This window comes from Nanorana parkeri, unplaced genomic scaffold (assembly GCF_000935625.1).
Source record: "Nanorana parkeri isolate BGI_ZX_2015 unplaced genomic scaffold, ASM93562v1 scaffold1092, whole genome shotgun sequence".
In the NCBI taxonomy this organism is placed as follows: Eukaryota; Metazoa; Chordata; class Amphibia; order Anura; family Dicroglossidae; genus Nanorana; species Nanorana parkeri.
This window is the reverse complement of record NW_017307360.1, coordinates 137,157-163,953: the sequence shown is the minus strand read 5'-3', so window position 1 is coordinate 163,953 and position 26,797 is coordinate 137,157. Positions and strand designations below refer to the sequence as shown.

General features: G+C 42.2%; 1 protein-coding gene across 1 annotated transcript in view; it reads left to right on the top strand.

The window, feature by feature from the left end:
* Nucleotides 1-26,797, top strand: part of CNTNAP1 (contactin associated protein 1) — a 93,623-nt gene that overhangs the window by 27,048 nt on the left and 39,778 nt on the right. The window contains exons 2-10 of the mRNA XM_018567787.1: nt 5,492-5,593; nt 6,792-6,988; nt 9,149-9,296; nt 11,063-11,266; nt 12,657-12,841; nt 16,306-16,446; nt 20,889-21,150; nt 24,835-24,984; nt 26,522-26,693. Coding sequence (XP_018423289.1) covers nt 5,492-5,593; nt 6,792-6,988; nt 9,149-9,296; nt 11,063-11,266; nt 12,657-12,841; nt 16,306-16,446; nt 20,889-21,150; nt 24,835-24,984; nt 26,522-26,693 — 1,561 coding nt within the window. The remainder of the gene's footprint in view (nt 1-5,491; nt 5,594-6,791; nt 6,989-9,148; nt 9,297-11,062; nt 11,267-12,656; nt 12,842-16,305; nt 16,447-20,888; nt 21,151-24,834; nt 24,985-26,521; nt 26,694-26,797) is intronic.

Genomic DNA, 26,797 nt, shown 5'->3' with positions numbered 1-26,797 from the left:
GAGGAAGACGCATCACAAGGAGCTAATCAGTTAATGTGCTAATAAAAAACATGCTGATAGGTGCAGAGTGACAAAGAGATGAACTCATCTTTGAGCTCTTTCATTATCAAGTCACAGTCTGGGGTGGGTCCAGGGCAACCTAGCTTAGAGGAAGTTGGCTAAATGATGCTTGGCATTAGACTAAGGAAATTTAGTGGCAGAAAAAAGTACTGCGGAGGAAATCTCTGGATTGAAAGTGAAAATTGCAGCAAAAGCTTTTATTGCTTCAAGACTTGCTAAAGTGCCCTTTCATCCAATGTTATCTTATGTTACTTTAGCAGGCTTTTATTAATCAAGGCCAGCGTGTTTTAACCAGCAGCACTAAAGGAGATTTATAGATACTTCCTGCCATTTGTCTTGAGCTTTGAAGGACGTCTCTAAACGTTTTAGAATACATTACAATTACACATGTACACAAGACACGGGATCATTAAGTGCTTAGTACTCCTTACCACATCTTTAAGAGGTACTAACAGGGGTGGACTGACAACACATGGGGCCTCCGGGCAATAAGAGGGTAAGGGGCCCTCTTGTGCTTCACCCACATACAAGCCTATACATTAATTAAAAAAAAAAAACGACTTATCCAAGACAAGGGGGTTCTTCACAGTAAGATCAGTTAGGGTCTGGAACTCACTGCCACAGGCGGTGATTTCAGCAAATAATGTGGAATTGTTCAAGAAACTTTTGGACGATTTCTTAAGGGACCGTAATATACAGGGGTACAGGTACTCCTAGAATGAGATCCTAATAGGTTGGACTTGATGGACTAATGTCTTTATTCAACCTCAAATACTATGTAAGTAGGGGACCCTAAAAACCACAGCAGGGAGGGGAGCAGGCTGCGACAAGTGATCTGGGTCATAGTAATAGAACTAGGGCTTTTTTCCTGGCGGTACGCATCGGCACGTACCGGTAGCCCTTTCATTTTTATTTAAATATAGAATTGCAAAAAAAAATTTTTTTAAAAAAGGCGCCCTCGCGGCAAGTGTTACCACCCCTTTCGACCTGTCTGTACACTTGCCATACAGACAATGCGCTAGTGTCTGCGCAGGGTGATGATGCTTCTCTTCTGTAGCCATTTACTGCCAAAAAGATGGCCACCCCCACAGTAAACCTCATTGCCACTGGCCATCTTGTGCGTCCCCACTACCATAACCAAAAACGCTGCTGGCATTGAGGTTTATTGTCGGTGGGCATCTTGGTTGTGGCAGCGGGGATGCACTGCGGCCCTGCCCACAACTAAGATGACGGCCGCATGTTTTTTGAGGGCAAAAAGGTGCCCCCCCAAAAAAAGCACTGAGTAGAACAATGCCATATGGTTTCTGTGCCACAACTGCGAGCACACCAAATATTAGTTTACCTAGATTTTGCTTCATATTTGCCATTGAAACAGTACGGCATTTTCTATTGTAACTATAGAGGATAGCTTACATGGAATGCTGAAGGATCTGCTATTCTAGAGAAGTGATCTTTATACACCAAAAAATGACATCTCTATTCCTCGCACTGCCTACTATGACATTCCCATCCTCAGAGGAATGCTCTGCGATTGTGTACATGTTTTACCAGAAAAGCAGCAATGGTTTACTTTGTCTTTCTTGTCTGCGGAACTTTGTGGGTAACAGATTGTTTCCTTACCGTGACCTCTGGATTTCAAAGGCAACCCACTGGACAGGTCCCACTCTGTATTTGGTCATTACAGCTGAAGAATGGGGTGGCTGAAGGCCTGCAAAGCTGATAACATAGCAGAGTGCAAGGGGTTAAGACAGCCTCTGCTACCTCTGAGGTGGGGGGGTGGACAGGGACCCATCTCCCTGCTGACGGGACTGGGGGGGGGTCCTCTGAGAGCTGCCAGCAGAATTGTCTGACACTCTGTTCCTCGCCACTCCATTCAGGAGAGAAGAAAAAAAAAAAACCAACAAAACTTTAACCCAGCTGCTTGCATCAATGTAGAGAAGAAAATAACCTGGCCAGTGCCTGGAGCTGAATGTCCCGGGCGTTGGGTGAAACACATTGCACTGCTCTGGGGTCCCCCTGCTGACTTGATGGGGCCCCCCACTGGCCGTGGGCCATCGGGCAGTGCCTGACTGCCCGAATGGTCAGTCCGCCCCTGGGTACTAAGCACTCTACAATCAATGCCAAAGGTTCACATCTAGCCAAAATGTTTTTGTTTTAGTTTTGCATAGAGTGTGGAAGGACAGTGGTGCACCTATGGTGGGGCAAAGGGTGCGTTCCACCTAGCTGCAGGGTGCCTGTATTTTTAGACAATTTACTTTTTGTTGCTCAGTGTTCAGTGGAACCACGTGCCTTCTACTGCTGTAGGTGAGAAGCTCCTCAGCCTCCCCCTAGCCCGGCACCATCAGTTCTCGTGCTGAGCCGTAAATCAAAATATGCTGCCCAGTCTCAGCTTGAGGTGGGGTGGGCTGGGGGTATGGCTGCGAGAGAGCTCCATCCATGCCTGCAGTGTTCCCTCTTGTGCCCTGTAGAGGTGCTTGGACCGGAGTGACATCACATTCTGGCTCCCAGCCCCTCTACAGGCCGCACAAGGGAGCTGTACAAGCAATACATATATGGATGGAGCTCTGTCACAGCACAGCAGCCCACACCGGACCCCAGGCTGAGGATCCACTCCAGTTCTTAAAGGTAGGGAGACTGGGTGGATCTTTAAAAAAAAAGAAAACATTTTTTTTTGGAGTGTTTATGTGAGAATGTCTGTGGTTGTGTGCAACTGTCAGTGTTTTAGAGGGCCCATTCACACTAGTACAGTGCATTCATTACACAGTCCCATGCGATTAACGCACTGTACCATGCAATTGCACCTACCGCTGTTTCTGGTGCAGGAGGTGCGTTGCCATTTGCCTGCACCAGAACGTGGGGTACTGCAATGCCATTATGTTGCGATTTATTGTCATGTGTGAGTCCTGAGGTTACACAGGTTGAGAACCACATCTCTAGAGAACCATAATAGTATCGTTTAATCCACCGCCAGGCCTGTCACTATCAAGCCACTCCAATATTATCCCAGTGTTACCTGTAAGTTTCTAGTAAATCCTTGGGTATAATTATTTATATTTAACTTGGCATTATAGAGTTGGGGATCCAATTGCTAGGGAAGCCACTGGGGGAAGTTATTTACTGCAGTTGTTATCACCATTTCCCCTCACTTTCAGATTTGGTGACCCAAAGACTGAAAGGGAGAGGAAATGTTCTCTACAGGGACCAGACAACAGTAAGACACACATGGCAATACAAAACAATACCAATGTTCTGATTCCTCCTCAATCTGTCAAAAATATTTTTTGGACCTACTTATTTTCTTGGGTGTGTAAACCCTAAAAAATAAATTCTCTTTTTTTATACCTTTGGTCCGGTAAGTATACCATTAAAAGCATTTTGTTTTGTCTATTTGTAAAGTGTAAAATGTATTTATTTATTTCCAGAAATCTTGTTAGCTGATAACTTCCTGTGCTCCCTGTCTGTGCTGCACTCTTATCAGTCATATTATTGTAAGGACTGCAAAACCCTTTTATGTTATGGAGGCAAAGAGAAGGGAAGGTTTCACTAGTCTTGTCCTGTTTCTGTTGTCTTGATAAAGTACAACAACTGAGTGTTGTCACTGGGGGACAGGAAGTCCACAAGGTGGAAATATAGTAAAAAAAATGCTAATGCTACAGGCATATCTTAAAGCGACACAAACCCCTCAGCTTTTTATCCTTATGCACATCTACACAATGAACATTGTCCAAAGCCACATATATTTATGTTTTAAAATAAAGTCTAAGGCCCCGTTCTCACTGCGCGATATGCAAATCGCGCGATATCGCAAGATTTGCCGCGCGATATCGCGTGCAAGCTTGCAGTCAGCAAGCTTGAATCGCGGCTTAATTCGCTCCAAAAAGGGTCCTGCTGTAGCGACACACGACCCGCGACAGCAGGACCCTTTGCCCCATTGAAATGCATTGGAGCGCGGTAATTTGCCGCGATAGCGCGGGAATTACCGCGCGATAAATCGCTTAATGTGAACAGGGCTTTACTATTTTAATCCCTTTAGAAAGTCTGCTGTGCTTGCTCCCGTGTCTCTTCTCTCCCCTCACACTTCCTGTCCCTCAGAAAGAGCCGTGCACCTTGATTCTGGTCACGTGTACATCTTTCTTTGCCTACAACTCCCAAGAGGCAGAGAGGAATCATCTCTCACTGCACACAGCTGCCTCCTCCCCCTTCCTCACTATACACACTGTGACAGTGTCACTGCTTGTAATCTCCTCTGCAATGCTCTGAATTATCAAAACTACTGACAACAAATCTATAACAATCAAGTTTACAACAATCTACACAGAAAAACAACTTTATTTCCAATGTAGGAGACGTATCCTCTGTGACTGTGTGACCAGATTCAGCATGTGAGCTGAGACTCGGAAGAAAGTATGAGGCTGATGACAGCTCACATGATGAATCTCCTCACAAGGAGCTCCCCCCACACTCCCTCCTTGCTGAGCCAGGAGGAGAGAAATCAAAGATCATATATTAGTGTGAAGACATCCCAGCTACTTGCAGACTCTAGAGGGGAGGATTTGTGGGTGGAGACTGAGAAGACATGCCCCCCGCATGTTGTAGTCTTTCACATGAACCAGCACAATGGGTGGCTACTTTTCCGCATGCATAGGGACCATGGAGACGAAAAGTAGCCACCCTCTGGCAATAAGTTTTGGATGGAGAAAAATAAGGCGGATTTTGGAGCATTTAGAGCTGAACAATGATAAAATAAGTTTCACAGTCATTTATTATTTAAATAATAGAAGTTACTTTTATTATTTCATTTTTGAGTTTAGTGTCGCTTTAAGACTGATAAGATGCTATATATTGCATTTGTATTTTGGGGTTGGGTACGCTTTAAGTGATAAATCTGTTACTGTATCAAAGAAGCTTTTTTATCATTTCAATTTCCTTAGCTCTTTTTACTTGGTGACATTGTTTTGTGCAGTTTTGTATAGGGATGTCCCGATACCACTTTTTCAAGACCAAGTACAAGTACTGTCCCTCATGTACTTGCCGATACCAATTACCGATACTTTTTCTTAAAGGGACATGTGATATTTTTAATAAAACAATACAGACTAATTCCCCCCCCCCCCCCCCCCCCATGCTGTCACACTTCCGGAGAGGTCAGAGCGGAGAGGGAGCCTCGTTTGGTGGAGAGGTATGCCGGGGGAGGGGCTATGGGGGTCAATGGCCGAAGCGAGTTAAAAAAATGTAAATGGCCGGTATCTGATCTAGGCATTGGGGCATTTTCAGGAGTACAAGTACTCCTGAAAATGCCCTGTATCGGCCCCGGTACTAGCATCGGTATCGGGACATCCCTAGTTTTGTATTATGGCTATGAGAGATTACATGTAAGGGGCTTATACTGGAAAGATGTTTTATTATCATGTTTTTTTTTTCTTTTCCCCAGAATGGTGCTACAATGACCTGGTCTCCCCCCTCTATTTCACATCATTTGATGCTTCATCAAGATATTCTCTTTTGTACACTGCAAACTTTGCACGACTATTTGGTAAGCACTCTTTTCTAATTATCACCTAACATGTTTAAATGGTTTTACTTATACCTTTTTTTTTTTTTTAGAAAGCTAAGCATTTTCTTATCAAATGTTTAATTTAGGTGCTTGCAGGGGTCAGTACTGAATTCACATATTTTTACTTGCTACACCTTTGTGTGATTGCTGAGAGGAATAAGCATATAAAAGAAAAATCTAGGCTGTAAAAAATATGATTCGGAAATTATTTTATTTATTAGAGGTATTTATAAAGTGCCAACAATTTACTCAGTGCTTTACATTCACATCAGTCCCTGCCCTTAAGAACTTACAATCTAAGGTCCCTATCTCACACACATACATGAGACCATTTACCTTCCAGCATGTCTATGGGGTGGGGGAAGAATCTGGAATACCCAGAGGAAATCCACACAAGCACAGGGAGAACATGCAAATTTCTTGCAGATAGTGATCTGGCTGGGTTTCAAACCAGGGACTCCCAGTGCTGAACAGAATTGCTAATCACTACACCACTGTGCCTTTAGGTTAGTGGGTTTTCCTTTGGTGATATGGTTCTCGAATCCTACAGAACCTTTCCTATAAACTGAGAAAAGCTAGATAAGGTAGGCACATAAAATAAGAGGAAGCTATGAAGTAGGTATAGAGCAGGCCAGAGGGATTATGCAGTGTCTCCCAGCTAATCTGGGTAGGTATTGTTGCCCGTAACGGGCATGGCTTTGTGACTAGACAGGGTGAAGTCTTAGATGGGCTGGTCATTCTTTTGTTTTTGTGGTTTCCACTATTACATACATACAGGTGAAACTCGAATAATTCGAATATCGTGCAAAGTTCATTTATTTCACTAATGCAACTTAAAAGGTGAAACTAATATATGAGATAGACTCATTACATGCAAAGCAAGATAATTCAAGCCGTGATTTGTCATAATTGTGATGATTATGGCTTACAGCTCATGAAAACCCCAAGAACCCCAAATCCACAACCTCAAAAAAGTAGATTATTACATGCAATCAATAAAACAAGAATTGTACATAGAACAATATCGGACCTCTGAAAAGTACAAGCATGCATATGTACTCAGTACTTGGTTTGGGCCCCTTTTGCAGCAATTACTGCCATTACTTTTGCACGATATTCTAATTATTCGAGTTTCACCTGTAGGTAAAAAATGACTATGATATTTCTTTCATTACAGGAAGTAGTGGGTGGTCTCCTGCCCAAGGGGATAAACATCCTTGGCTTCAGATAGACTTGAAGAGGAAATATAAAATAATGGGAGTTGCGACTCAGGGAACCTATAACACTTATTACGATTGGGTGACCCGGTACATCCTGCTGTATGGGGATCGTCCAGACAGCTGGAAACCATTTTTTCAGCTGGGCACTAACTGGGTAAGTGTCATTGTCTACATAATAATAATAATAAACACATGCTTTTACATTACAGTACAAAGTCCAGCCAAAACTTTTTTTTAGATAGAATGGGAATGGTTTAGAAGTCCTTTAAGGTTTTTATGGCTGCCTTTGTTCCCACTGGGGATATTTCTTCTCACTTTCTGTCCTGCAAATACAACAGGAAGTGAGAGAGTTGTCCTCTGAAGTAAGGGGATACTTTGTGCAGGTGCCTTTGAGGTTAAATATGCATTTTTAGATCTCCCTATACTTTCTGTCCTTTGGCCATTGGCTACCAAAACAGAAATTAGATAAATCTCCTGAACTTGGATACAGACAGCAGAAAAAAACTGACAAGGATTCTAACCCATCTTCACTATAACCAAAAATAGAAAAAACCTTTCTGGCTAAAGTTCCACTTTCTAAAAGACACCATCCACTAATATGCAAACCTCCTTAGCTGGGGCAACAAGAAAATATTAATTGAAGCCAATTTATTGTTTGTCTCTAATATTACTAAGTAATGTAACAAATATATTTGTGATGTTGTTAAAGTCAGGACTGTCCCTAAGGTTTTCGCCGCCTGAGGTGATGTTGTCTCAGGGGGTGGGGTGGGCTGGGACTGGCAGAGACGGAGAATCAGAGAATGTTCACCAGGAGAAAAGGGGGGAGGGAATGCCACATCGTGCTTTCGGCGGTTCTGTCTGGTGTCCTGCCCAGCTTACTGACATCACTAGCTCGGCTCCTGGCAACCGGTGATGTCAGTAAACTGTGTAGGAAACCGCAAAAGAGAGTCACAGGTTACTAAGAGCTTTGCGGCCACCCCTGCCACCTCACCACCACCCGGCTGCCCCACAATGAGATGTCTCCGGAGGCAACCACCTTAGGCTGCCCTGGTTAAAGTGTTGTAGGTGAAGGGATTGTTCCTAGGCCCGACAGCCTAGGTGAGGCTCAGGCTACCATTGAGGACCTCCTTATATTAATACTGTGGGAAGGTTTCCATTGATCCTCTCTATAATTATTGGAAGGCACCGCATGTTTCCCTTTTTCCTGTATCACCTTTTTTTTCTTCCACCTTTTATCATTCAACCATCTTTGAGTTCCAGTCAGTGACTTTTCCTTGGCTGAGATAATGTCATCGGTTTGCTGCAAGCAGGAGGAAGCATTTTCTCAGTCTTCTGACTCAGTAATCTGACTGCATCACTGTAAATAAGTATTAAACTCTCAAACTTATTTTTCAATAATGAATCCAGATCCAACAAATATACATTGCCCTGCAAAGTATTTCTTTCCATTTTCTCCAAGCACTTACAGTCATCATGTTTCCAAACAGCTCCAACTCTTTCAGCCCCACTTCCCTGAAATTTTTGTCTAGGACAAGACTACAAGCAACAGAGCAGTCTCCAGCAACTGTCCGTCTACTAGCTTGGAGTAGGGAGGAGGAACAGGGAGCATGGGAGTGGCTTGCCTTACTGTGTCTGTGAGTTTGTGAAGACACGCAAAACTTTCTGTGACACACCAAGGTGGCTCCATAGGACTCTGCAGGGGAAAGGAGCCACTTCAAAACAGGAAGTCAGGACCAGAGCTCAGAGGACCAGCTGATTCTGCAGGAAACTAAAACTTTTACACATCAAGGAGCAGCATCTGTTGTTAGTGAGGCTACAGAAAGGGCTTATCTGTATCACACATTTGTGAGCACAGCCAAGAACTGCACAGGCATCAAGATTTATATGATTGTGTCATCTCTGAGCCTGCTTCTTGGACCAGGAAGTAGATGGTGACCCTGGATGAAGCCTGAACAAAGATGGTGCCATCCTTGTAGAGAGAAAAGCAGATGAAGGCATTGTCAGGGGGAGTACTGTGATCTCTGTGATCTGTAATACATATCTGGAACTGTTTCATTGGTGTATTACTTAGCATGCATGAACCTAACAGAAAATCATACTGTATATCTGATGCCATATTCACTTTCAGACTGCGTTTGTTAACTTGGACATATATATTATATAGGACTTGAATTCAGTTATATTATACACAGGCTATGTCATTTTCATGTTGTTAAGGTACAGTCACCAGTGCTCTATTAAACTGAATATGATTTTATGGACAATAGTACTGCTGAGATTTCATTTTTAAACTAATCTCTCTTTTATACCACAGACCTTTTTTGGCAATGTCAATACATCTGGGGTGATTGAACATCGTCTCCACTATCCTATCAAGGCTCGCTACGTCCGCTTCATTCCTGTGGCCTGGAACCCAAAAGGAAAGATAGGACTTCGAGTGGCATTGTATGGCTGTGAATACAGTATGTACGAACCTATACATAAGGCACACTAATGTATTTTAGCTTAGAAATTGTATAAATTGTAATGGTCTGATGGTAAGATAACCCAGCTTCCCTCTGGAAACCTGTATTTCCATATAGGACCAAGTAACAGGCTCACTGATATCAGGCATAGTAAGGAACCATTCCACCACTATAATAACTATGTAAGCTCCAATCAACCCAAAGTGAGAGTGTTTGGGCCTGGAGTGGCTGCTCTGGCACCAAGCACTGCATTGTGGGAGGCAGAAGAGAGAATACATGGAAGTACTGGGTTGTTTTCATGGTCCTGGCAGCCAAATAGGGCACCAAGGGAGGAGGTGAAAGGTGACTAATTGCTCTTTACCTTGTGGGACATCTAGAAATATTAATTGTTACTAAGCAGTACCCTGAAAGGCCTGCAACCATATCATAGCTGTATATCTGCTGTGTGAGATGGAGATTCTCCGTAAAGGCTAGTCTAATGAGATTTGGCTGCAGGCAGCCTATAGTCCAGGGATCCTCAAACTATCTAAACAAAGAGCCATTTCCTTGTCCTTCAGACCTTAAGGGGACAGACTGTGGTCAGACACTTAACTTTTTTGTTACCACATAGGGGGATAAGAATCCCCCTATGTGATATCAAATTACAGTGACATTTCCACTTTATGGAGACATCAGGGGTCTCAAAGACACCTAGTGTCACCTAGGGACCCCCAGAGAAGCTGATGAAGCACAGATGTGAAAATGCCCAGTGTTGGTGAGCAACGGAAGTAAAAAATTACTTAGTGCCTGTGGTTGTTGAGAAGAGGAATAATATCCCATCATTGGTTTCAGGGGAAGGAATAGTGCCCCATTTTTGGTATCAGTTGGAGCAATAGTGTGCCATTGGCAATGCCAGTGGAATGAATAGTGCCCCATTGTCAGTGAGGGAAATAGTGTGCCATCATTGGGGTCACTGGGAGGAATACTTCCCCATCATCGGTATAAGTAGAAGGAATAGTGCTCCATTGTTGATACCAGTGGAAGGAATAGTGCCCCATCGTCGATACCAGTGGAAGGAATAGTTCCCCATCGTTGATACCAGTGGAAGGAATAGTGCCCCATCGTTGATACCAGTGGAAGGAATAGTGCCCCATCGTTGATGTAAGCAGAAACAGTGCCTCAAGGGCTGGTTGCAAGGAAACAAAGGGCTGCAACCTGCACTCAGGCCGCTGTTCAGAGACCACTGCTATATGCAATACTGATTACTAGTCCTTTGGCTTCTGCTTACCTTTTTTGGGGCACGGATTCCACAGTTCGGGTCATCTTTAAATGTATTCTGAAAGGGCAAAATACATATTTGCTTTAGAATACAGTTATTCCCTTACTCTGTAGCAGAAAGCTGCAAAGAATGTGGTTGTGCTGCTTTATACTGTATATTGTTCTGTATCTGCCCCCCCCTTCCCCAGTAGCTGATCTAAATTGAATTTATAATAACTTTATCTAATTAGTGACCTTCTGCATGTCAAAGCCTTTTTTTCTTGATGACAAAGAGGATCAGTGCATACCTCTAGACTCCATCCATCTATTTTATCCCACCTCCCTCCCTTTCCACAAACATATAAGTGTCTCCTTGAAACTAAATTCTCATTCTGAAGTGAGAAAACTGGTCGTATGACTAGCAAAACGTCTTCAAGAAAAATATAGCAAGTCCAGCTGCCTTGATTTAGTTTTTTTTACAGATACTTCTACTATTTCCTCTCTAATGTGTCCCTCTGTGTCCTCAGACCATGATGTCCTGTCATTTGATGGCGATGACCTTATTTCATACCAGTTCAGGAAGAAAACTAATCGCACACTGGAAGATGACATCTCTTTTAATTTTAAAACACTGGAGAAGGAAGGAGTACTAATGCATGCTGAGGGGACTCAAGGCGACTACATCACACTGGAGTTACTGAAGGCTCAGCTATTCTTCAGGATGAGTCTCGGTATGGAGCACTTTAATTCAGAAATTCACAGAAAGAACACAGAGGAACTAGGCAACATTTACGCATATTTTTATTAGTATAAATAAGAGAAAGTTAAAAAATGTTTGATAGCAATGGAATTTGATAAGAATAAATTAGGGGTGGTAATGATCAAAATGTTCGTGTTAGATTAATTGAAATTGTTTAAAATCGATGAATTGATTAATTTCGATTAATTATAACGCACATACAGATCCAACTACATTGGCCTATACACAACAGCAATGAGGTAATAAAATGAACTAGGATCACACTAATCCAGCACGTTATTAATCTCACATGCCCCACTCAATATGGCCGCCGCTTGAGTGGGGCAACTCCGAATAATAACGCGCTGGATTACAAATGTATTTACATAGTATAGTAAAACAGCAAAGCCCTAAGGGTGATTTAAACACAAGTATAAGCTTAATATTTGAAGTAGCGGCACCTGTCCATTCCATTTCATGTAAGGACCTGATTGCAACATAATATCAGTAAATTTCAATGGGCACATTTCTGGGAGCGAGATGGGTGGGTTAATGGAGAGCCACATAGTGCATATAGATAAGACAGAAGCTTGGTGCTTCTTGGGTAAACTCACCGGCCCAAGTGGCTCCGTTGGCTAACGAAGTGAAGGGCGGAGGAGTCCGGTGACCTCACGGACATTGACGTCACCGGACTCCTCCCCCTTCCCTTCGTTAGCCGACGGAGCCACTTGGGGAAGGGGGGAGGAGTCCGGTGACGTCGATGTCCGTGATGTCACCGGATCTCCGACGGGACTCCCGTAAGCCAGCAGAGAGGTGAGTCTTTTCATTTTCGATCAAAAGAATTTTAATCGATCAAAAAGTTTAACGATTAATGGAGGAATTAATCGTTAATTTGCCCAGCCCTAGAATAAATGTATATGACAGTATAATGTTTTTTTGCAAGCAAGACCAGGGCCGTGCCAATGATGAGGCAGTTGCCTCAGGTGGCATCTCAATGAGGGGAGGCAGGTGTTGGGAGGGGAGAAGCCACAGTGCCTCAGTTTGCTAAGAGCTCTTAGCAACCTGTGACTCTCAATCTGACTTCTTGCCCAGCTCACTGATGTCACCAGTTGCCAGTAGCTGAGTGGGACATTCTGGCTGGCATCCCGCCGAGCTCCTGGCAACCAGTGACATCAGTGAGCTGGGCTGGGCGGGAAGCAGGACAGAGCCTCTGACAGCATGGCGACCAACTTTCCAACTCATATCACTTACATCGAGGACAAACTCGTTAAGAAGTTTATTTATTGAAGTATAATTATAAGCAATGAAAAATAGACCTTACATACCAGAAACCTATTGAATAAAGTTACATTTTCCTTAATTATCCCTCCCATGGCTAACAGGCAACAGCCCCCTCCATCCAGTAGATAGTCACACAGTTGCCACACTGGGGAGTTTGCTGGATGACCAGGCGTGGCATTCCATATATATTCAGCGCAATGGACGTGACCTCAACATAACTCTAGATGGAGAAGTACAAAGGATACGATGCAAAGGGGACTTCGACCAGCTAGACCTGGACACTGAGGTATGATTCAGCAGTCAATACTGTGTATATCTTCTATTACATCCATGCTGGTTGACAAAGAAAACATGTTATATTATATATACTGGGATAAGAGTACTGGGACAAAATATTGAAGCAAGCAGAAATCAGTATACTGCTAAGGTTATCTGGGAAAAATGTAACCAGGGCACATTCGTTCATAATGGAGAGCAGGAAGCAGAGCGGTGAACGTCTGTTCTCTGCTCTGCTCTGCTCTGTGAAAACAGTGAGAGGGGAGAGCTGCACTCACAGCCTTCCCATATCAGCTGTCACAAGAAAGCCAGCACAGTGCTGTGCTAGAACTCCTGTATTGGAGGTGGCAGGTTCAATAAAGAGAACCTGTCACCTCCAACTGCTATCACACAGGTGCTTGTTAGTTCCTGTGTAAAAGTAATAAAGGTATGTGAAAAAAACCATTCAAATAAAAACAAAAATTGCTAAAAATAATAAAATAAATAAAAATGTAAAAAAATAAGTAAAACATAATAAGAAATAATGAATTTTAAAAAAAGTTAAAAAGTGATAAAAGTAAAACATAATAAAATTAAAATTAAAAAAATAAAGTAAAGTAAACAAAATAAATATATCTGCATTGGGGGTGGAGCGCATTGAGGAACCTGGCCCTTGGGGCAGCAGCAAGAGTAAATCCGGCCCTGACTATAGATACAGTACAGCGAGTAAGTGTTTATCACCCTAGGACACCACGCATATTACTGGCAGGACCACCATTTGAAAATAAGGGCAAAAAAGCCTGAAAAAAAACAAACTAATGCACTACCACATCTACGGATTGGTAAGCTGCAATATATAACATTTTTGTACTTGGGTTTCAGTATGCTTTCATTTTCCATTTGTAATTCATAGAGGGGAAGTTATCAAGACTGGAGCGGACAAAATCTGGAGCAGATGTCCATGGCGACCAATCAGCTTTTCAGCTTTTCTCAATTTTCAAAGCTTAACTGAACAAACTGAAGAGAAGCTTTTTGGTTACTATGGGCTACTGTTCCAGATTCTGTCTGATCCCATTTTGGTAAATTAATTCCAATGTCCCTTAAAGTTTGTGCTTGACTCTTGCTGGATTATAAAACTCCTGGCAAACAGTAAAATGCACTAATGAGATACAGAACATACAGTGGGGCAAAAAAGTATTTAGTCAGCCACCAATTGTGCAAGTTCTCCCACTTAAAAAGATGAGAGAGGCCTGTAATTGGCATCATAGGTAGACCTCAACTATGAGAGACAAAATGAGAAAACAAATCCAGACAAATCACATTGGCTGATTTGGAACAAAATTTATTTGCAAATTATGGTGGAAAATAAGTATTTGGTCACCTAAAAACAAGCAAGAGTTCTGGCTCTCACAGACCTGTACCTTCTTCTTTAAGAGGCTCCTCTGTCCTGCACTCATTACCTGTATCAATGGCACCTGTATCAATGGGACCAACGTAACAAAGGCTACCATCAGTAACACACTACGCCGCCAGGGACTCAGATCCTGCAGTGCCAGACGTGTCCCCCTGCTTAAGTCGCTTACTTCCCAACATCAAGTATACAGTTCAAGTATTCCTATACAAGTCCAAACATCAAGTATACAGTTCAAGTATTCCTATACAAGTCCAAACATCAAGTATACAGTTCAAGTATTCATATACAAGTCCCAACATCAAGTATACAGTTCAAGTATTCATATACACGTCCCAACATCAAGTATAGTGTTCAAATGCTAAAATGATGCTGCTGGTAAGCCATATGATGAATATACATTATATGCTAGTCGATGTCACCAAGATCACTTGTAATAAGATTGCAGGATAAAAATTAAAAAATTAAAATAAAACAAAGAAAAAATAAAGCTAACCCTGCTGCTCCCACCATCTAGTTGCCAATCTGCATTGGGGGTGGAGCGCATTGAGGAACCTGGCCCTTGGGGCAGCAGCAAGAGTAAATCCGGCCCTGACTATAGATACAGTACAGCGAGTAAGTGTTTATCACCCTAGGACACCACGCATATTACTGGCAGGACCACCATTTGAAAATAAGGGCAAAAAAGCCTGAAAAAAAACAAACTAATGCACTACCACATCTACGGATTGGTAAGCTGCAATATATAACATTTTTGTACTTGGGTTTCAGTATGCTTTCATTTTCCATTTGTAATTCATAGAGGGGAAGTTATCAAGACTGGAGCGGACAAAATCTGGAGCAGATGTCCATGGCGACCAATCAGCTTTTCAGCTTTTCTCAATTTTCAAAGCTTAACTGAACAAACTGAAGAGAAGCTTTTTGGTTACTATGGGCTACTGTTCCAGATTCTGTCTGATCCCATTTTGGTAAATTAATTCCAATGTCCCTTAAAGTTTGTGCTTGACTCTTGCTGGATTATAAAACTCCTGGCAAACAGTAAAATGCACTAATGAGATACAGAACATACAGTGGGGCAAAAAAGTATTTAGTCAGCCACCAATTGTGCAAGTTCTCCCACTTAAAAAGATGAGAGAGGCCTGTAATTGGCATCATAGGTAGACCTCAACTATGAGAGACAAAATGAGAAAACAAATCCAGACAAATCACATTGGCTGATTTGGAACAAAATTTATTTGCAAATTATGGTGGAAAATAAGTATTTGGTCACCTAAAAACAAGCAAGAGTTCTGGCTCTCACAGACCTGTACCTTCTTCTTTAAGAGGCTCCTCTGTCCTGCACTCATTACCTGTATCAATGGCACCTGTATCAATGGGACCAACGTAACAAAGGCTACCATCAGTAACACACTACGCCGCCAGGGACTCAGATCCTGCAGTGCCAGACGTGTCCCCCTGCTTAAGTCGCTTACATTTTGATCTTTCTTCATGCAAAGTTCCACAACTTCAGTGTGAAATACAATCATCCGCCACCAAATGACAAGCCAAGCTCATCAGATAAGGAGGGCCTCCAAATAATAGAAGGTCAATAGCGTTTACATAGTGTAACATCCAGAACAACCAATAACAATCTTCAGGGATTCATCATCAAACCCATGGTGAAATTGACAAGCAGAGACAAAAGCAGATCTAATAGTCTAATACTGTTTATTTAAGACCAGAAAATTGGACCAATTAAGATCAATTGGAACATGTAAGCAGAAAACTTGCACATAGCGCTATGAATACCGCATACAATAATAACAGATCCTGACGTCCATGCAGCCTCAGCTGGCATAACTAGCGTACGTGTCCTAAGCGTTTCGCCATTAGACTTCGTCAGTGGCACATACATGCTGGTGTGTTTCCTGACATGGTATTTTATAACCTGCGCTGGAGTTGTGTAAACTAGGGCTAAAATCTAAGTAAAAAATTTCTGCACCCAAGACCTGTACCTTGTTTGCCATACAATCCCATGTAGACAACCTGCAAAGGTTTATTTTGTGTCTGTATTAAAATTTATACTGATTTTTCTTTGTGCCTAGATATTTTTTGCTGGTATTGCATATCAGGATAAAAGCATCTCGCATAAGCAGAACTTTCGTGGTTGCTTGGAGAATATTATCTATAATAATGTTCGCATTGCTGATCTTGCCAGGAGAAACAAATCATCCATCCGTATTATGGTAAGTTAAGGTTGATGTGTGTGGGAAAATTGCAGATAGCAATCTGAATTAACATTATATTAGCATGCAGAACAACATTATATGATCTTTAGGTTCAGGGGTTCCCAAACTTTTTAAACAAAGGGCCATTTCATGTCCATCACTCTTTTTAGAGACCAGACTGAGGTGAGCAGGAGTAAAAAAAATGTCCCAGCATGGGAGGTCAGGGGAAGTAAAAGATGCCCATGCATTGGTGTCAGTGGGAGTAATAAAAGGCCACCCAACCTCCTTGGACATTGGTATCAGTGGGAGTAATAAACCAGCAAAGGTGTTAGTGGAAGTAGAAAAATACCTCCCCCTTCTGAATATTGGTGTTAGTGGGAGTAATAAGAGATCCTTCCCCTTCCTGGCTATTGGTGTTGGCAGGCTAATAAAAGACTCCACCCTGGTATTGGTACCAGTAAGCTAATAACAAACCCCCCTCCCCCAGGTTTAGTACCAGTGGGCTAAAAAAAGAAACCTTCCCCCCTGGCATTGGTGTGCAGACTTAACTTGCCTCCTTTTAGGTGCCATATCATGTGGGACTATACAGGCACTACCTGGCAGTGTATTACAGCCCCCAACAGTACTTATAATTGATTGCTTGCTCCCCTGCCATGCAATGAGAAAGCACTGCATGCAGGGGCCTTCTAATTGTGGGGGCTCTGCTAATGTAAACACCAGGCCATAACTGGCCCGTGGGCCGTAGTTTGGGGATCGCTGTCCTAGTCGTTGCCTTTGCTACCAACCCCACCTCTTTTTCTTTCTGCGGGAGCATGCAGTGTTTATAAATTGGTGTTGCATTTTTTGTTCTAAAATGTGGAGCAAAGTGATCGTGTAACTTCCCAACTTCTATAAGGTCATTGACTTATTGAGTTGTAATTCCTCCTAAGCAATATGCAGCAAGTCAAGAAGATCCACACTTTTCTACTCCCAGGTTCCATGGTGCTGATATGATTGGTATTCAAGATTGTTGAGCAGTATTTCTTAAGCTAAACTCCAGCCTTACCTCCAGTCTTGCACAGTTGTACAGACTCCTGTACTGAAAATGCTTGGTCTCATTTCACTGTACATTGCAAGCTTCTCAGAGTGTTCATTAGAAGCCGCAGCAAGTCAGATAGAACCGTCTCATCTCCTGGCTGTCCCTGGTCTGCCCTTGTTATTCATTGAATTTAATGTATTTCAATCATGGAGACTCAGCATTACATGTGGGCAGTACCCAAGGCAGTGTGCTGCTTTCGGGAAACTATGCACAGTCATGATCTGCCTGCATTGCATAGAGAAACAGAGAGAGCCAGTGATTATATCACTGGGCATAAAAAAAAGGTTTTATTTAAAAATACAATTAGCATGTTGAAGTTGGGAAAGATGAACCAGGGAAGGCAAAATATAAGCAGATTAACTTTCAGCTTCCATTTTTTCCAAGCTTACTGCTAGGAGTCATTCCCATTTTATTAAAAAGACTTTATATGGTGTTCAACCATTGTTCATTAGTGTGACTTGTTGTTGCTCCACCAGAAATACCTTCTAGCTCCCAGGTCAAAACCTGTGTTACTCATATAGTTACATCTTTTTTTCCGTACCAATAAAATGAATTGCCTTACAGTAATAGAAGATTGTTGCTTCAATTTGACCTCCAGGGAAATTTCAAAACTATCCTTGCAGTAGGGCTTCCCCTGAAATTCAAGGGTTAAATGCTAATTTTTATCTAGGTTAGACATGTAAATTTTGTTTAATTTCAAATGGCTATTCGTACGAATTTCGTTAAATTCCGACATTCGGATGCATCTGAATTTCTGAATTTGAATGAGTCCGAATGCAAACGAATCCGAATGTTCGTTTAAGGAAATTCGGATCCGTCCGAATTTCATTCAAAACTGAACTAAATTAGACATGTGGTCAATCATATTTTTGGGGGGCTTTGGGAGGTTGCATTACAGGCAAGTCATGTGACTTCGCTCCAAAACAAAAATTTGTATCGTTTCGAAACAAAACTTCGGACAGATCCAAAATCCGAAGGAAATTAAAATCCGAATCGTTCCGAAACAAAACTATTTTTTGCAAGGTTAAATGTCTGATCTAGGTTACATTAACAAACTGTTTTACTTAGCTTATCCCTCTCTCCGTGCGGCCGGTCCCCCAAAGCTGCTTCTCTTTGGGGCTCTGTCAGTTGCAGGCACATTATCACATACAATGCAGGGCCAGATGTCCTGCATTGTAAGTGAGGACACAGAGGACCTGCCCACAAGCCAGAGCATCAGAGAGAAGAGGACAGTGCTGGCTGCCAAGGTCATGAGTGATAAAGCAAGTGCAACTGTTTTTTAATGGTACCCTGGACAAAATCGAGCATTTACCCTTGAAGCATTGAGGGAGCCACACTGCAAAGATGGTTTTAATATTTCCATGGTATCGAGCTTTAATCTTACCACCTGCAACATATATCTATCATAAAATTAATTTTGCTCAGGTTAAAAACCCTCAGCTATTCATTCAGATTACAGTACTATGCCACTGTATAATTTCACACTGCGTACTAAGTGTTAAACCTGAATTCTCTCTCCCACATAAAACGTTAATTTAGGATAAGACTACATTATCCGTATGAGTGGAACATATAACTTGATAATTAGTTTGCAACTGCCTGAAGCTGCTTATTAATTCAGAAGCCGCTCTACTAACGAAATGCACGCTGGGATAAATCAATAGTATATACTACAGATGTCTGATGTCCTTTGTAATGAAACTTCAAACAGAAAGGGAACACTATTTAATTTTCAATGACATATAAAAAACAAAAAACAAAGCCATAGCTTGTTATAGTCACCAGGCATATTTGTAAAAGTCAAGGTCTATAACTGTGCATAAAGTCTGTTTGCCTTCAAGAGATCCTTTGAGCAGCCCATTCATTTCCACAACCATCTTCCCTTACGAGTATACTATATGTGCATTTAACCTATTTTAGGCATGTTATATACCTTGAAAAGCTTCCCTTGTGTAGATATCCAGAAGTCCTGATACTGCTGTTGAGTACTGCCATCTTGGAATTGATGTCAGCAGTCCCAACAGACTCAGAGCTGTCATTCGAGTAAACAATCTTTAGTATTCCCTTTCACTGTTCCCCGACTGCTAAATAAAATGTTATGTAGGGAGGAGAGAGCTGGAGGAGCTAGGACAGCACAAAGTGTAATTAGACACCTCCAAAAGTTGGTGACTGGGTATCTTTTTAAAGTATCTAAATCCAACATGTTTTTCTTTTAGAGTAGATAGAGTACCTCTTCCAGGTTTTTTGCCATTTGTGTCCCACTGGTATGAGTTCTGTCCACTTTTTGTACTGTAGATGCAGGAAGTAAACAGGAAGTGAGGGGAAATCTCTCCAAAGTAAGGGAAAGGACATCTGCCATTGGAACAAACATCCCCATTATATGAATTCTCCTCTATTCTTGTTTTGGCCACAAAAAGTACAAATCTCTATAATGGGACAGCATGGCACAGACAGCACAATGAAGAAAAGAAAGGTTTTGGCTTTGATATGCTTTAATGGGTATTCCACACAAAACCGTTTTTATTCTCAGGAGGACGCCAGCAGTTTCAAGTGACTGGTAGTTCATGGGAAAGTTTGGGGAACCTGCCTGGGAGATGAGACCTCCTCCCCCCCCACACACATACATACTTTTCTTGAGTTCCAGGTTTACTTGTTGCAACCAGCAAGGTTTTCATCCCCTACTGAACAATGGGTCACCCAGGCCACGTTGAATTCTTATGTTCCTAAAGCGAATATAAGAGTTGAGTGATATCAGTTTTGGTATAGAGCCAAATGTTAAAATTACAACTAGTGAAAGAGACTAAGGGTTCAGGTCATGGGAGGGATGACTGAGTGGATTTTTTCAGCACTGGGTTTAGCACAAAATGTATTCATGTTTTGGCCTTTTCACACTAGGCTTTGTTGTGATAACCTGTGACCTGCAACATGCTTGATCGTGCATTTTGGCACTCTGTGCTGCCACAGACCATTCATTTTCACTGGGCTTCCAACATAGGAAAAATTGTTCCTAGCATAGGTGCATTGGAGAACCGCTCAAAACAAATGGTACAATAACACCGTACTTGGTGTGCTACTGTGCATTGTGGTAATTTATTTTTTTTACCACGTTACAGCAACATGATGGTGTGAATGGGCTCTTACAGAAGTGAAATAATGAAACCATAAATGAGGGTCACAGACATGTAGTTGCGAAGGAAAATGATAAAAGTGGCTAGAATAGGGCTTTAACATTGCAGTTTACATTCTTCTGATCCTATGAAAAACCTAAAATATGGGGTTTAACTGTATCAGCAGTACTATGACTACTATTTGTCAATAGAAGTTTCTTTGTATCCATTGTGTTTACCATTACACTAAAATTCCATTTTGTACCAAATCACAGGGTCGTGTACGTACCTCCTGTATGGAAATGCCTTATGTTCCTGTCACATTTTCTGGCATCAATAACTACCTAATGGTGCCAGGGGTTCCAGCCAACATTAAGATGATGGTAAGCTTTAAATTCCGGACCTGGGACACCATTGGCCTTTTGCTCTTCACCAATTTTGCTGGTTCCATGGGATCACTGGAAATGGCATTGAGTGAGGGTCAAATCAACGTCACCATCTCCCAACCAAACAGGAAGAAGCTGGTGTTTGCCGCTGGTGAGTGGGGAATCCTCACACAATGCATGGCAGACTGCTTGCTGGCTGATGAAGAATGAATTAGTTCAATGGGCATGTAAATATTTTATTATAAGCTACTCCATGTATACATCATGTACTGGTCAGCTTTAGCAATAAAATCAACTTTACAGGAATTTACTGCTATTGCCTTATTTCGTAGAAGGGGCTGGACATAGAACAATAAGCAGGCCACCTTCAGGTATTTACTTTAAATTGTGTATGCATATTTTTTTGTGCTTGGCATGTAGAGACATTTAGAACACGGGGCCAGGCCTGATCATAAACTGTATTCCCTAAGATGGCTCCAGATCCACCCTAACCAAGTCTCACAATACAATTATTCACATTATGCTGCTTTAGTGTCACCTAGTATTCACTGTAGTATATTACAATGTGTACATGGCATTATTATTAATATTATTATTATGATCAGCTGAATCCCAGTGCATTAGCAAAAGATGTTACCTGTAAATGTTACAGCATGGAAGATTGAAGAATCTAAGGTAAAGGTCTTCTTCCTGTGCAGTGTCTGACTGGACATCAGTACTTAAAATTAGTGAAAATAAGTCTTTGACACAACCTTCCTCCACTCACACTGCAGGAAGTATAAGTATTTAGAGTAGGGATGCAACGATACCAAGTATCTGGGCGAGTACTTGTACTGGTATCCATATAGTAGTATTTCCGCTGTCTGGAAGCTGGGCGGCGAGTCATTACACGCTGCCTGGCTTCGTGATTGACCATCATCAGGGAGCATGGAGCTGGCTTCCCGGCCACCAGGAAAGCAGGGGAGGGTATGACTCGCCCCCCGGCTTTCTGATTGGCTGGGAAGCTGGCTCCATGCTCCCTCATCACTTAGCGACAAGGAAGCATGGAGCCGGCTTCTGTAATCACATGCATCCACAGCTTCCTGATTGGTCGGAAAGCTGGCCAATTAGGAAGCCAGGTGGTGAGTCATTACCCGCCCCCCAGCTTCCTGATTGGCTAGAAATTGGCTTGATTGAACCTGGTGACGAGGGAGCATGGAGACGGCTTCCTGGCCAATCAGGAAGCCGGGCGGCTAGTCATTATATGCCGCCTGGCTTCCTTAATGGACTTCCGGTATCAGTATTCGGTATCCGCGAGTACCGGGCAAAAAATATCGGTACTCACTCGATACCATAAAACTGGTAACGTTGCATCCCTAATTTAGAGTAATCATTGTGTAGAGATGTTAGACCTCTGTTAGAGCTTTCTGAGAGCAACTGCAGCCAACTTCTCAACTAAGAACTGTCATGCTATGTGTGTAACAGTATACTGTTGTAATCAAAATTACTCAACCCCCACTGCAAAGCAGGTTTATTGGCAAAATGTACAAACTTTCAGCTGTTTGCAATGAGCAAATCAAACAAAAGCAATTGAAATAGGTCATCACAATGAATGTTTCAGGTGTTTTCCCCAAATTCAACTGAAAATGCAACTTGTAATGACTCAAAATTATTCAGCCCCCTGAATAAAATCCCTCACAAGTGCACACATCTGGAAAACAGGTGTTATTTCAAGCAGGCCTGATGCAGCTAATAAAGGGCTTCATTAGCTGCACCATGTGTGCTTGTGCTAGAACATATGAAATACCTCAACTGGCTAAGGGTTTGTTGAGTGTCATGTTTGTCTGCATGTTAGAAATATGGCTAAGTCAAAAGAATGGCCAAAAAGGTTAAGAGAAGAGATTATTGCCCTTTGTAAAGAAGGAACAGTATACAAAAAGATAGCAAAGGCACTGAGTGCTCCTACAGACACTGATGTTCAAAGTTAAAAGAACAGTGGTTACACCACCTGAATGTGGCAGAAAAAGGAAGCTATCAACGGCTGCAACCAGATTTATGAGAAGGCAGGATGCGAAAAATCCTTGAGTGACTGCAAAAGACCTGTAGCAAGACTTGGTGGCAACAGGCAAAAAGGCCCCCAATGGATCAGTGGTATGTTTGGAGAAAGAAGAATAAAGCATATGCTGAAAAAAACACTTTGTCTACAGTTAAGCATGATGATGGCTCGGTGATGCTCTGGGGCTGCTTTGCATCCCCTGGCACTGGAAACCTGCGGCATGTGGAAGGCAAGATGGATTCATTGAAGTATCAGGAAATCCTAGGAGGAAACGTCATGCTGTTTGTGAGGAAGCTGAAGCTTGGGCGTCTTTGGACCTTCTGGCAGGACCATGATCCCAAGCTTACCTCAAATTCTACCAAGGCTTGGTTGCAGAAGTGCTGGAAGATTCTAACGTGGCCATCACAGTCACCCGACTTGAACCCCACAGAAAACTTATGAATATTAGTGGATTGGAGGCCATTGCTCATGAGTTGTTACCCCTACTCATTCACTAAAGGGTTAAAGAAAAAGTAAATAAACACATCAGACTTTTTTAAAAATCCTTTAATTGAACAAAAACCACGTCCACGTCAATCACGATGAGCGACGGCTGCCGACTCGCCAAAATAAAAAGAGACCCGACGACCCATCCAAACCTGCCAAAGACTCGACAAAAAATGACAGCTCCAGCCCAAAAGTAAACAAATGGGCAGAGCGAGTCATGACATCATGGGGCTTGTTCCACCCAATTGTTGACATTCTGGACCAGCTGACTGTCATATAAGAACAACAAAGTCTTTCCGAATGGCATTTCTGAATGCAACTCGTGAGCTCTCGAATGCCATTTCGGCTCCCAGGCACAAATGGAATTCAGGAGCTCCCAAATGCTATTCGCAATTTCGGACTCCCGAATAATTAGTTGATTACAATAAATATATAAATTTTTTTACTATAGAGTTCAGCCTGGCTAGGTCACCACTATACTCCTGTGGGATTGTAGATAGATAATAGCATCGATGTTTACAGTAAAACGACTCATCTAACCCAAATAGCTGAACTGCCAAAGGGAGGAGTAAAGACAGTGGTGTAACAATCGCCATAGCGACCCTGGCGGCCGCTATGGGGCCAGGGGCACAGGAGGGCCCGGCCAGAACATCCCGCTGATGCCGTGCCTACAGCCGCTGCTGTGTCAGTGACAGCCAGCAGCTGCGGCAGAGGATGCTGGGCCCGGCGTCGGCAGCAGAGGAGGAGGCGGGCCAGTGACATCAGAGGAGGAGGGGCCCGGCGATGGAAGGGGAGACAGGGCCTGGCGATGAAAGAGGAGGCGGCCCTGTGCAGCAGGAGGAGGCGAACAGCGAATCAGGGCTGACAGGTTACAGGTGTGCAGGGGTGTGACCAGCCAACCTGAGACCCTGCAGAGCCCACCATAGAGTCTATGGTGGGCTCTGCAGGGTCACTCTCAGGTGGGCTCTTTGGGATCTCAGGTGGGCTCTGCAAGGGACTAACTAGAAATCCCAGGGCCCCATAGAAAATTTTGCTATGGGGCCCTGTGATTTCTAGATACGCCCCTGAGTGGAGACCATGCAATTGTTTGCCTTACCTCTCATAAGAGCTGCTCTCAGGGAGCTTCTCAAGCTGCCATATTGTACTGCATGCTCTGTTCTAGGAAGTTCAATACCTTTTGAAGCAGTGTGAATGTGCATAGGTTTGCAGCTTATTAGGAATTCTGCTTACAGACAGGTTGCTTGATTCATTGCACAGCTTAGAAGTTCAGTTAAGAGTTGAAGTGGAAGATAACATCCAGTTCTATTTTCACAGGATATCGACTGAACGATGGCTTCTGGCACTCTGTCTCCCTGGTAGCCAGAGAAAATTCTGCTGTGGTGGTTATTGATGACGATGAAGGAGCACAATTCAAAATTAATTATCAGTTCCAGCTTCGGACAGGAGATTCATACTACTTTGGAGGTAGAAAGGTTACAATACTAAGTTTAGTCTGTGTCACAAGTCAGACTAAGACCTATTAAAGTTGATCTAAACCCAAAACCAAAATTTGTTATATTTTTGCACCTTACCAGTCCTTAGATGTGGTGGCTGCACTCATTTTCAGGCTTTTGTCCTGTGAATAACATGCTTCCTGTCCCTTCTTGGCCACACTCACTCCTCTTGTGTATTTATCTTTGTACTTGAATGCTGAACTGCTGGTAAAGATCTTTTCACACCAAGTATTTCTATTCCTGCCTGAGAAATAGGATTGTGTGCAGGGGTTGTGTGTTTAGAGTCAGTCAATGTCCCACTGTCTATTATTTAATCCCTGATGAAGGGGGATTCCTGACCCCCGAAATGCGTTGGCTTTGCATATCTTTTTGTCATCTTTTTGCATATCTTTTTGTCACTATTTGTGAAGCTAATAAAATGTTTTTTTCGGACTCTGGGGGATGATTGGCACTGGCACTCTTTTTTTTTTTTCTTCATTCAAGTGTATTTATGGGTCAGCCATGATTATCACACAGACTGGATCTAAAACATGTCTATGTTTGTTCATCTCCAATACATGGTAAATGATGGCATAAGTAGTTTACAGAAGAAAGATAAGGATGTTTGTGCTTTCTTTTCAGTTCACAGATAGTGCCAAAGATACAAAAAACACAAAAACAGTTTTTGACAAGTCCTTTTATATTAAAGAAAAACAAACAAACAAAAGATCAAGAGATCTTTTCTGTACTTGCTTATAATGTTCTTAGACTGAACAGTGAAAACGAATGCAGCCAACACATGTAAGAACTGGTCAACTGCAATATATTACATTTTTGTTTTTAGGTTCAGATACACTTTAAAGTTTACCGAAATCTAACTGTAATAAAAAGGATAAAATGATGAAAGCTGTAATAATATGCCAATAATAATGCCAGGATTATTCTGAAAAATCTGTGCCACAGTTTAGTGTGCCATATGCTCCACACCCCAAATTCCATGTCTGAACTGTCACAGCAAAGAATACTGATCCATCTTGTTTACCAGAGCAGTTCTTAAAATCCATTTACTGATTTGCCAATAATTTCATAATTTCCTATTTTACCAAAGTGGTAAATATGTGGTTTTTAGGGACAGTTTCAGTTAAATATCGTATAAAGGAAAAAAAAGTATGTGCGGTTATTAAAAAAAAAACAACAAGTATACAAAGTTAATTTTATGTCACGTGCCCTTTTTATTAACTTTCCTTTAACTTGCTTAAATTATCACTCACTTTTCATCTCACACGTGCTTCGGAAGTGATGCATTTCACAAGGTATTCACTCCAATTTAGATGATAACAATCTACAATGCCTTGCTGTGAAGGCTGTGAAATCACTGTCTATGTAATAGATATCACATCACTTTGTTAAAGTTAACAACCCATTGGGACTTCTGCAGACAAGCCTGCCATGTGTACTGAAAATACATGTAGCAAAGTTCTTATGAGTTGATTATGTACTAATTTAAAATGATTGTTTTTATCACACAGGATGTCCAAAGCCAAATACTGGATCAGGGTGCTATTCCAACCAGACAGCCTTCCATGGCTGCATGCAGCTACTCAATGTGGATGGGCAGCCGGTGGATTTCCATCGTATGCAGCTGGGCTGGCTGGGGCGGTTCTCAGAGGTCATGTTCAATGTCTGTGCTATTGCTGATAGGTGATTATGTTTGCCTGGTTTAATCTATATACACAAGACCAATTAAGTCTTTTTAACATGTACATGTAAAATCAGTAAAAAGAAGCTAACTTGCGATTGTCACC